The 12500-nt window shown below is 43.7% G+C and overlaps 1 protein-coding gene across 6 annotated transcripts in view; it reads right to left on the bottom strand.

Moving 5' to 3' along the window:
* Positions 1 to 12500, bottom strand: part of LOC121940330 (receptor-type tyrosine-protein phosphatase mu-like) — a 121753-nt gene that overhangs the window by 49687 nt on the left and 59566 nt on the right. For all 6 annotated transcript variants that reach the window (XM_088072210.1, XM_088072213.1, XM_088072211.1 and 3 more), the window contains exons 13-17: positions 11417 to 11618; positions 10602 to 10704; positions 4568 to 4749; positions 4182 to 4276; positions 1815 to 1851 (exon numbers count right to left, since the gene is read on the bottom strand). In XM_088072210.1, coding sequence (XP_087928336.1) covers positions 1815 to 1851; positions 4182 to 4276; positions 4568 to 4749; positions 10602 to 10704; positions 11417 to 11618 — 619 coding nt within the window. The remainder of the gene's footprint in view (positions 1 to 1814; positions 1852 to 4181; positions 4277 to 4567; positions 4750 to 10601; positions 10705 to 11416; positions 11619 to 12500) is intronic.

The following is a 12500-nucleotide window of genomic DNA, read 5'->3' on the forward strand; positions in this document are numbered from 1 at the left end:
CACATCAGCTCCGCTCGCTGTTAGCGCTGCAAGGCACCATGGGTACTCCCACACAGCCGAGGAGGAGGAGGAGGAGGGGGTGCACCCCCCCCACTATCACCAGCAGCCCCCTCCCCACCCCCCTGGGAGCTCTGGTTGGCTGCTGCAGCATGACTGACAGGAGCCAGGGGACCTAACGAGCCAATCAGCATCTGGCGTCATTAGCCAGCAGAACTGTGCTCCAATAAAAGCTGATTAAAGCCACAACAGTCAATTACTGAGTGTGTGTGTGTGTGTGTGTGTGTGTGTGTGTGTGATGCTCATCAGGGGAGGTAAACAGTGCTTTTAGCTTGTTTAGCTGCAGCAGCTCTCTGGACGCCCATAGAGCCACAGTCATTAGCCGTGTGTGTTAGCCTGGCATTAGCGCAGCATAAAGTTTAGTGTGTGTGTGCTTAGTGTGTTTGTGTGTTCAGTGTGTGTCCGTGTGTCTGCGGAGGACATCAGGACATAGTGGGGGACAGATGTCAGGGACGAGCAGCCATCTGTGAGCCATTATGCTTCTGGACGGGACCAGCGTGCTAACCATTAGCATAGCTAACAGCCATCTGTGTCTCATTACACAGAATGGGCCACTAGCTATCCGCTAGCTAGCTGCTAATTTAGCATTAAGTCAGCAGGGTTCACCAGAGATGCTAACAGCTAACTGCGCTAAAAAAAAATATACTTTTCAAAATAAAACGGAATGGAATGACATTTAACATTAAGACTTATTGTATATTTTTCAAAATAAAATATTACAGGGTATTTGAAAATGCAATGTTTTCCAACCTGTCAAAGTAAAACGATACTGAACTTAAAATATAATGTACCTCAGCACCTTTCAAAATAAAATGTTTAGTATCTAATCCATTCTACATTGCAAATATGTACTCATTTCAAAATAAAAGAAACTGACACAAAAAATGTTTATACTCAATGTTTCAAAATAAAACTATTCTATACCTGTCAAAATGGACTTATGGAATATTTTTCAAAATAAAACATTAGAGGGTATTTCAAACTGAAATGGTATCCAACTTGTCAAATAAAATGATACTGAAATGAAAATATCATGAACCTCAGCCCCTGTCAAAATAAAAAGTTTGATGTGTAATCTGTTCTCCATTTCAATATTTACTTATTTCAAAATAAACAAACTCACACAAAAATTTTATATATACTCAAATGCTTCAAAATAAATCAACTTTATAGCTGTCAAAATAAAGTCTACTCTTAACTTCTCAATTAAAGGGACTTCACACCTTTCAAAATAAACAAGTATGCTGTCTAAACTGCTCTAAAATGTAAATATTCCTACATTTCAAAATAAAATCTACTCAAATCTTAAAAGAAAAAAAATACTCTATACCTGTCAAAATAAAAAACCTTATCTCTACTTTTCCAAATAAAATGGGATGGAATAACTTTTAAGATAAAGAGTAGTGTAACATTTTGTCAAAATAAAATGCACTCAACGCCTTTCAAAATAAAATGCGATAGAGCACCTTTCAAAATAAAATGCGATAAAGTACCTTTCAAAATAAAATGCGATAGAGCACCTTTCAAAATAAAATGCGATAAAGTACCTTTCAAAATTAAAATGTGATAGAGCATCTTTCAAAATAAAATGCGATGAAGAACCTTTCAAAATTAAAATGTGATAGAGTACCTTTCAAAATAAAATGCGATAAAGTACCTTTCAAAATTAAAATGTGATAGAGTACCTTTCCAAACAACACTGAGCACCTTTAAACACACTAAACACTTTCAAAATAAAATGCACGTGGCGTCCTTACCTTTAGTGGCCACCCGCACGCAGTCGATCTTTGTTTCCTGTCGGAGAGAGAAGCAAATTAGTTCCCTGTCAACACAAATGTCGACGTATTAGCCGTCACATCCAGCAACTTTCTCCAGAAACACACACACACACACACACACACACACACACACACACACACACACACACACACACACACACACACACACACACACACACACACACACACACACACACAGGGCATAAACAGAGCGGACAGAAGGCAAATGGCTGTGGATCAGTGCCTGTGCTGGCATTTAACAGCACACACACACACACACACACACACACACACACACACGCACGAACACACACACACACGAACACACACACACAGAATGAGACAGGTTTTGGTGAAAGGCGAGAGAGAACATCTTGTGTCTTTCTGGTTTTAACAAACAGACGACAAATTAACCACAAGAGCTCATGAATATTCACGCTCACACACACACACACACGCAGAGGTGTCTCTGCGGCGTGGCGACAGTAAAAAGCACTACGATCGCTGCATTATTCAACACACACACACACACACACACACACACACACACACACCAATTAAGCCTCCTGGCGTCAATAATTAACACACAACACAATACAATCATGTGTGTGTGTGTGTGTGTGTGTGTGTGTGTGTGTAAAAGTGAACAACTATCTTTTTTCACACACATACATGACAAAACACACACACACACACACACCACTGCAGCCTATTAGTGTCACTGGTCAGGCTGCTGGAACTATTTCTACTCCCATTAAACTCGAGTGTGTGTGTGTGTGTGTGTGTGTGTGTGTGTGTGTGTGTGTGTGTGTGTGTGTCTGTTTCACTTCTCTGGTTTTTATGACAGAAAGAACAAAAAAGTGAAGTGAATTGAAATAAAACTGTAGAACAGAACAGAATAATGTGGAACCTTTGTTCGAACACGTGTGTGTGTGTGTGTGCGTGTGTGTGTGTGTGTGTGTGTGTGTGTGTGTGTGTGTGCGCTGTCACACATCGAGCTCTGCTGCACACTCTGATTGGATATCTTGACACCCGCCACTCCTTTAAATAAAATCCAGTCTCACACTGGCTGCTCTGACACTGAGGGAGCGACAGCAGAGACTCTGATGTCGCTCCTGTAAACGTAATATTCTGCTGGATTACATTTTGTCCTAAATGAAGCATTTTTCGGATTAAATTATTTTTCAGTGCTGGAGGAACAAACATCCTTTTAATGAAGCTGGACTGTCTCTGCAGGAGAAAGACACTAATACGTTAGAAATTGGTGCTACATGACCAGAGAAATCAATCTAACGTACAAATCAGCACAGAAATCTTATTTGTGATTCATGGAGCCGTCATATTTCGCAGTCCTACAGAGCCATCCCTACAGAGCCATCCCTACAGAGCCACCCCTACAGAGCCATCCCTACAGAGCCATCCCTACAGAACCACCCCTACAGAGCCATCCCTACAGAGCCATCCCTACAGAACCACCCCTACAGAGCCACCCCTACAGAGCCATCCCTACAGAACCATCCCTACAGAGCCATCCCTACAGAGCCATCCCTACAGAACCACCCCTACAGAGCCACCCCTACAGAGCCATCCCTACAGAGCCATCCCTACAGAACCACCCCTACAGAGCCATCCCTACAGAGCCATCCCTACAGAGCCATCCCTACAGAACCACCCCTACAGAGCCATCCCTACAGAGCCATCCCTACAGAGCCATCCCTACAGAGCCATCTCTACAGAGCCATCCCTACAGAACCACCCCTACAGAGCCATCTCTACAGAACCACCCCTACAGAGCCATCTCTACAGAGCCATCCCTACAGAGCCATCTCTACAGAGCCACCCCTACAGAGCCATCTCTACAGAGCCATCCCTACAGAACCACCCCTACAGAGCCATCCCTACAGAGCCATCCCTACAGAGCCATCCCTCCAGAGCCACCCTGACAGAGCCATCCTACAGAGCCATCCCTACAGAGCCATCACTACAGAGCCATCCCTCCAGAGCCATCCCTACAGAGCCATCCCTCCAGAGCCACCCTGACAGAGCCATCCCTACAGAGCCATCACTACAGAGCCACCCCTACAGAGCCATCCCTACAGAGCCACCCCTACAGAGCCATCCCTACAGAGCCATCCCTACAGAGCCACCCCTACAGAGCCATCCCTCCAGAGCCACCCTGACAGAGCCACCCTGACAGAGCCACCCTGACAGAGCCATCCCTACAGAGCCATCACTACAGGGCCAGTAGCATCTGCGCTACAGACACTATTCTGGACGTAAACAGCCAGGATGAGCTAAAATCACAGGTGCTGTGTGTCAGGTGTGTTGGTGTGCAGGTGGACTCACCCCGTTAGCAGTGCTCACAGCCTGGTAGTAGATCCCATAACTCTTATGAGGCAGCAGAGGAGCGTTCCAGTAACCGCTGTAGGTCCTGTTATCACCTGCACAGGTAAACAGGTAAACAGGTTAACCAGCTGTTAACTATTTAGGGTAAACTGAGCAACACACACAACATGCTTTTTGAAAATAAAATGGACCTAACTACCTACCTGCGTACATTACTGACCAAACTTTCAAACTAACTTATGTTATAGACTAATATATTAGTAAGTAAGTAAGAAGTACATAACTGACTAACTAACTAACTATCTAACTTGACTAACTGCCTGACTGACTAACTAACTAAACTAAGTAACGGACTGACGAACTAGCAGTGGTCGTCTGTGACTGACCGATGCAGAAGGGCATTGGCGCCCTCAGCTCGCTCATCGGCAGCTCGGCGCTGAAGTAATACTGGGAGTTGAGCAGCGTGGCGTTCTGGAAGTGGATGGGCACGGGGTAACAGCGCAGGATCTCTGCAGTACCTCTCCTCTGCCTGCGGGGGCGCTCCTCCTCCACCACCACTTGATATTTACTGCAGAGAGACAGACGGACACACACAGACAGACACACCAACAGACAGAGTCAGTGCTCCTGACTTCTGACCTCCTAAAGGAATAATTTTGTACAGTAAATATTTTTTAGAGCGTTGCGTTTTTAATCAAGAAATATTCCTTTTGTGGAAACTTTATCTCTGAGTTTTGCGGGGTGACATTGTTGGAGATTATTGACTCGATTTCTCATCACATCCAGCCCGACACATAAAGCCGCTCTCCTCCTCCTCCTCTTCTCTCCATCTGTTGGTTGATTATTCAGCTCCACAGAAAGGTCAGCGCTGCCTCTCCTCCATCACTCTCTCCTTCACTTTTATTAACTCTCTCTGTATGTGGAGGCTGTAACTTCACCGCCGATAATTCATGCCTTCCTGTCCGAGCAGGTATTAAATCCCACATGTGGGTAGAGGACAGAGGGACAGAAAACGGACGGACAGAGCTCCGAGTGTGAAATCATACTTTCGTCTGTCGGCTGATTTTAATTGAAAATAAATTCCTGCTCGCCGGGCTGCTGTGAGAGGAGGAATTAGAGCTCTAAAGGACAAATAAATACCAGCTATCTGTCTGTTTGACAGACGAGACGCCTTGTCTCATAAACCACACTTGTTGCCACGGTGATACACGGTGTCTTGATGACTTCTGTTATGGTGCTTAATTATGGTGTCAGCCTGCTGAGCAAAAAGAGCACAAAAAGACTGAAACTCCTTAAAAACACTACACTGACTGAAACCGAAAAAAACCCTCTGCAGACCTTAAGAAAGCCTTTCAAGCTCCACGGAAACTCGACAGACTCTCTACAGATATTATAAAATCTCTACAAAGTCTGCAAAACCTCGACAGACACGCTTCAAAACTCCACAAACTGAGTGAAAATTATGAAAAACATTAGACTCTCTCCAGAAACTCTAAGAACTCTACAGAGTCGCTGCAGATTAAACAAAAACTCTACAGACATTACAAAAAACTACCAACTCTGCAGACATTAAAAAAGCTGTACAGACTCTTGAATACTCTAGAAAAACTCTGCAGACTTATGAAAAGTTTGAGGAAAGACTCTCTACAGACTCATTAGTGACATTATGAAAACTCTACAAACTGCAAAGACTCCATGAAAAGTCTACCAAAATTCAACAGATTCTTTACAAACACTGTATACAATCGATAGACTCTACAAAAATTACAAAAACTCTACAAAAAAATACAGACCTTTTATAAACATTATAAAAACATCTACTGACTACAGTCTTTAAGGACATAAAAAATCTACTGCCTCGACAAACACAACAATTCTATGAAATATCTATAAAAATTGTACAGACTCTTTACAGACATTAGAAAAAATCTACCAACTCTACAAAAGTGAATATAAACATGGCTGCTGGTCCAGATTACATTCCTGGACGTGTACTAAAAGCTTGTGCTGATCAGCTGGTTGATGTTACATACTGACTGGAAACATCAAAAACTGGCATGGCTCATGCTCAGCCCACAACAGGAAGTCTCTACAGGTGAAGTGAGGTCAGAAACTCTACTGACCCAATAAAAACTCAACTGACTCCATTAAAACTCTGCAAAAACCTTTCACGCTGGATAAAAAACTCTTCAGGCTCTAGAACAATTCCACAGAGACTCTGCTGTCTTGTTCGACTGTGACGACGCCAAACGCCGACCGCTCACAGAGCGACAGTTTGCAGCTCTGATTTCCACCAGCAGTTCACAGAAATTCAGAGCTGCACCTGAACGCAGCATGGCCGGCTCTCAGCTGTGTTTGTGTCCCGCGGGAAACGCTGGAAACAATAGTGGTGTTTTTCACTGGAAGCAGAGTCAGGACAGAAGTCATATATCACACACACACACACACACACACACACACACACACACACACTCTCTCACACACACACACACACACACACACACACACACACACACACACACACACACACACACACACACACACTCTCACACACACACACACACACACACACACACACACACACACACACACACACACACACACACACACACTCTCTCACACACACACACACACACACACACACACACACTCTCTCACACACACACACACACACACACACACACACACTCTCTCTCACACACACACACACACACACACACACACACACTCTCTCTCTCACACACACACACACACACACACACACAGGGTGTGGACGGTGAAACTGCAGTATTGTCACATTTCCTGCTGGACAGGAAACTAAAGGAGGACAGGAAGACACACACACACTGCAACACACACACACACACGCACACACTGTAACACACACTGTAACACACACACACTCTGCAGTGTGTATATTGTTGAATTCCCGCAGAAAGGAGCAGAAAAGAGACAGATTCAATCATCTCCTCGTCCTCTTTTCTTCCTCCTCCCCCTCACCTCTCTTCATCTCTTTCTTCGCTCGCTCTGTCTCTGACAAACCGTCTCCAATCACATTCCTCCACGCTCGCCTCGACGCACTCCTTATGTGTGTGTGTGACAGTAATCTGATTACAGCTGCAGGTCGCCCGCGGCAACACCTTTTGTCCTGCGATCTGAGGCTCTTATACATGAGTGTGTGCGTGTGTGTTACAGTGTGTGTGTGTGTGTGTGTTACAGTGTGTGTGTGTGTGTGTGTGTGTGTGTGTGTTACAGTGTGTGAGCCCGAGGGCCGACACTCACTCTGGTGTCAGAGGAGACAAAAGCAAAGTTAAATATAAACACACAAACATGAAATTGTATCTCGGAGCAGCATCTGTTCAATCTGATGGATTTCTCATAAACCATCATGTCAATTAACACACTGCACATCACACACACACACACACACACACACACACACTCTTTACATCCTCAGTCTTGTTCCTGCATGAAAAGAAAAACATAAATCTCGATTCGCTTGAGACGATCTGCTCTCTGTTCTCTGGTCGGCGTGTGTTTTGTGTAAACGCTCTGTTTTCCCAGGACACCTGAACACCCCACCAGCTGCAAGTTTGTTTCCTTTGATTTTGTGCATTTATTGATTTTTTAAGGGGGAGAGGGGACGTAATCGGTTGTGCGGATTAAACTCTTGCTGTCTGATTGTTGACGGACACGTTTGTGACGGAGGAGGTGAAGCAGCTGCAGCTCTGATGAAGACGACTGATGAAGACGACTGAACCGCTGAGGACCGTTAAATTCATCTGTCCACAGCTGCAGGGAGCGCAGACGCAACGTTATCTTATTTTACCTTTCCTCAAAAACACGGAGACATAAACCACAGAAACACAAAGTGATCGACCACCACCGGCCGAAACTCTGACAGGGCCCCTGATAGGGCCCCTGTCAGGGCTCCTGATAGGGCCCCTGTCAGGGCTCCTGATAGGGCCCCTGTCAGGGCTCCTGATAGGGTCCCTGGTGGCCCCCAAACATTTTCTAATTGACACTAAGAATAAAGTGATGGACTCTGTGAATAGTTTTTGTCCTTTTAGTCTCCATAAGGTGTCAGAGACATAAAACAGCATCAAAATAGAGCCAGAGGAGGATCCCCCACACCCCCGACAGAGGACACAGCTGAGACACTGATGTCCTCAAATCCAAAGATCATCCTAAAATCAGAGAAATGTTCTTAAATCTTAGAAGTGTCCAAAAATCCTAGCAACATCCTGAAAAATAGAAACATCCTGAAATCCCAAAAATATCCTAAAATCATAGACAAGTCTGTAAATCCAAGAAAAATGTTAAAATCTGAGAAACGTCCTAAAATCTTCAAAAAGGCCTAAAATCTTAAAAATGTCCTAAAATCCTTGAAATGTCCTGAAACCCCCAAAACATCATAATACCTAAAAACAAAGGTCCTAAAAGCTTAGAAATACTCTACAATCCCAAAAACATCCTAAAATCCCACGGTGTGCGTAACTGATGTTCACTCCAAACTGGTCCATCGGGTGGGCGGGGCCGTGGGCGGGGCCAACAAACCGCAGACTTTCACCCTGACGCTCGCCGTTCTCTTCCTGTGTAACCATGTTTTTGTGCTTTTTTTTTTTTTCCAAATATCCAGGTGCTTTTGTCGAACTCTCTCAGAGCGGTGACGTTCGACGATGAGACTCAGAGACGTCCCGCCAGACGAGCGTGAGCAGCAGGCGGCGGCAGAAATTATAGCCATCATAGGAAGGCTCGCTCTGATGGACGGGCGTGTGAACGCGTCGATCAGGAAAATAAAAGCTCCTCTTTCTTCTCTGACCAGCTTTTGTTTTGTGAAAGAGATAAACTGTCAGTTAATGACGAGCTGATGCGTGTGTGTGTGTGTGTGTGCGCGTGTGTGTGTGATTGACACATTAGCTGTTAATCCCTTGTTAATCCTCGGTGTTAGCAGCAGGCTCTGATTAGCCCCGCCTGCTGATCGTTAATTAACCAAATCCCTCGTTACAGCCCGACGACGGCGAGCAGACAGCTGTTGACATGACGACTGTTACCGCGGATACAGCCTCCCTCTGGGCCCCGGCGACGGAGATTCAGCAGAGTGTGTCTGAGGCGACCGTGCAAAGTTTGATCCACATTTCAGCAGGAAGCGTTGAAACAAAGACAGGAGCGCAAACATCCAGCTGATCAGCGTGTTTCATCGCAGCATCAGTCGCCTTTCTGATATTTCTAAAGAAAATGCTGCTAAATAAATAAAAAGCCTTTCCATTAATCTGCTCAATTCTTCATCAGCTCCAATAAATTCTTAATCGCACAATCACAAAACTCGCATCAATCTTTCATCCTCCAGTTTCATATCTGGGATTTAATAATAAAATGACAAGAGGACGTCCTCCCCCTGCTGCCGTCGGCTTTTTATTCCAGCGCCAACAAACACGAGAGAGCCTTTTCAGGGACGATTCAACGGCTCGAACGGTGACAAACGGACGTGAAATTAACCCTTAACATGGGGAGGAGACAATGAGCAACTCAAGAAGACATAACCCAAAAATTAACAAAAAAATTGTCAAAAAAATAGGTAGAGAAAATGACCTAAAAATTAGCGAAAAAACAAACAAACAAGAGAGTTCAAAAACTAATAAGGAAATGACCTGAAAAAGTGCTTTAAATTATAACAATTTGCTGTAACATAATTTAATTATTACAAATAAAGTCATTGTTATAAAAATTTCACATTCAAAAAAATTTCAAAAATATATATCTATCTATATATCTATATATATATCTATATATATATTATTCTAAGTCTATCAACTTTTTGCAATTTGTGAAACATTTCTTACCAAGTTTCTAATTGCCTTTTTTCCAGCCCTCAAATTAAAAAGAAATTTGTAAAAAAAAAAAAAAAAAAAAGAAATAACTCTCAAATTAGCAAGAAATAATCATGATAAAAAAAAACTACAAGAAAAATACCTAAAATTAGCACAAAAAAATCCATTCCACCCTTTTTCAAAAATACTTTTGTAATTTTACTATTTTCTTGCAATCAGCAGGACTTTTAAAGATGCTCATTGCCTTTTTTAGATGTTCTTTACAAAAAAGCTCAAAGGTTGAAATACTTGAGTCGCTCTGAGTGAGTGTGAGTGTGTGAGCGCAAAAAGCTGCTGATCATGCAGCGGTTTTAACTCTTCGGTGTTTAAATGCTGAAATTTAGGCTGAACGATCTGATCTGAGGTCAGTTCGTTGGACATTTCAAGGATCTGAGAGTTCGGCTCCGGCAGCAGACTGATGAGACAGTTTTAGTTGCAGTTTCTTCTTCATGTCGCGTTTGAATGTTTAACGTCTCGCTCATGAAAACTTCATGAAGCGGAAGATTGATGCTGATGAATATTTCAGCCTCTGAGAGCGTGTGAGCGTTACCTGACTGGAGCGCCGCGGCTCTGAGCCGGTTTCAGCAGGACGGTGACGGTCGAGTCGGTCTGATTCAGAGGAGACTCCTGATCGTACGCCGGCATCAGAGGAGCTGAGGAGCAGGAGGGTTCAGACACATCATTATCAGGACTTTTCCAGGACCTTTCCAGGACTTTAAGGCAAGACCCAACATTCTCTGAAACGACCATCGATGCTCTTTTACTGTATAACAACTTTTTAAACATCTATTGTCATGAAAAATAGTGAATTCAGAACAAGATTAGACGTGAATATTTCAATAAAACTATTTTTTATCACTTGGGAGGAACTTATGTGTCTTATTTAAGGAAGGGCATACGACTCTGAATGGATGTTTTACATTTATTCTAACAATTTTTATCTTTAATTAAAAAACTACAACAATTTGGTAATTTTTGAAGAGAATGAAAGTTTCTTGTCTTATATTTTTTTGGTGATTAAAAAAAAGTGGCTTTTTATTTCATTTTTGCTATAATTGTATCATTTTTGCAATTTTCTTTTCTTAAAAATGTTTGGCAATTTTTAAAGAAAAGGGTTTTTGTGATTTTCTTTTCTTAAAAAAAATAATAAAAATTGGCCATTTAAAAAACTGGCTTTTTCCCACACTGTTATTTTCATGACTTTTCTACTTCTAACTATCAAGGCATACTTAGTTTTCCCAAACTTTTCCAGGTTTTTAATGACCATATGAACCCTGGAGTCAGTGTTGCACCTTGTTTTGTGTTTTTTTGATGCAGACCTCCCTGAACATGAAGTGGGACGCTCTTATTTTGAAGGAGACTCACCTGAGATCTTGGTGGTGAATTGCGTGATGACCGGGGGCCCGAAGCCTTTCACGGTGGAGGCTCTTATTGTGAAGGAGTAGGTGGAGCCTGGGTAGAGGCCGGCGAACATGTGGCTCGTCTCATTGGCCGGTTTGAACACCTTGCCGCTCTGATTGGACAGGTCGAACTCGGTGTCGAAGGAGCTCAGCGCTTTGTAGGAGATCTGAGGACGAGAACCACGTTAGTATCCCGCTGCCAAAACAGGGGATTGTGGGTAATGGAGTCCTTTACCAGGAGTCTGAATTTTTTTACTGTTGACCTTTAACCACCAAATTCTGCTCAGTTCATCCTTGACTTCAAGTGGACGTTTGCGCCAAATTTGAAGAGAGTGTTCTGAAGATATCACATTCAAAATAATGAAACATAAAAGGTCACAGTGACCTTGACCTTTGACCACCAAAAGTGTAAAGAGTTAACCCCTTAAGTCCAAGTGGACATTTGAGCCAAATTAAAAGACAATCCCCCAGGGCCGGCCTGAGATATTGTGTTCACAAGAATAAGACTAACACAGTCACCGTGACCCTTAGACTTGACCTTTGACCACCAAATACTAATCAGTTCACGAGAGTGAGACAGACAAGGTCACAGTGACCTTGACCTTTTCACTCCAAAAAGGAAAGGAGTTAAAAAACAAAAACAAAAAAATAAAGGTTTGAATAAATAAACCAAATATAGAAATTGTGGACGTGTGATGGCGTGCTGTGCGTGATGGCGTGCTGTGCGTGATGGCGTGCTGTGCGTGATTGCGTGCTGTGCGTGATGGCGTGCTGTGCGTGATGGCGTGCTGTGCGTGATGGCGTGCTGTGCGTGATTGCGTGCTGTGCGTGATGGCGTGCTGTTCGTGGTTGCGTGCTGTGCGTGCGTGATGGCGTGCTGTGCGTGATAACGTGCTGTGCGTGATTGCGTGCTGTGCGTGATGGCGTGCTGTGCGTGATGGCGTGCTGTGCGTGATTGCGTGCTGTGCGTGATGGCGTGCTGTGCGTGATTGCGTGCTGTGCGTGATGGCGTGCTGTGCGTGATTGCGTGCTGTGCGTGATGGCGTGCT

The sequence above is a fragment of the Plectropomus leopardus genome, chromosome 21 (assembly GCF_026936395.1).
Source record: "Plectropomus leopardus strain MGB_pleo_1.0 chromosome 21, ASM2693639v1, whole genome shotgun sequence".
Classification (NCBI taxonomy): Eukaryota; Metazoa; Chordata; class Actinopteri; order Perciformes; family Serranidae; genus Plectropomus; species Plectropomus leopardus.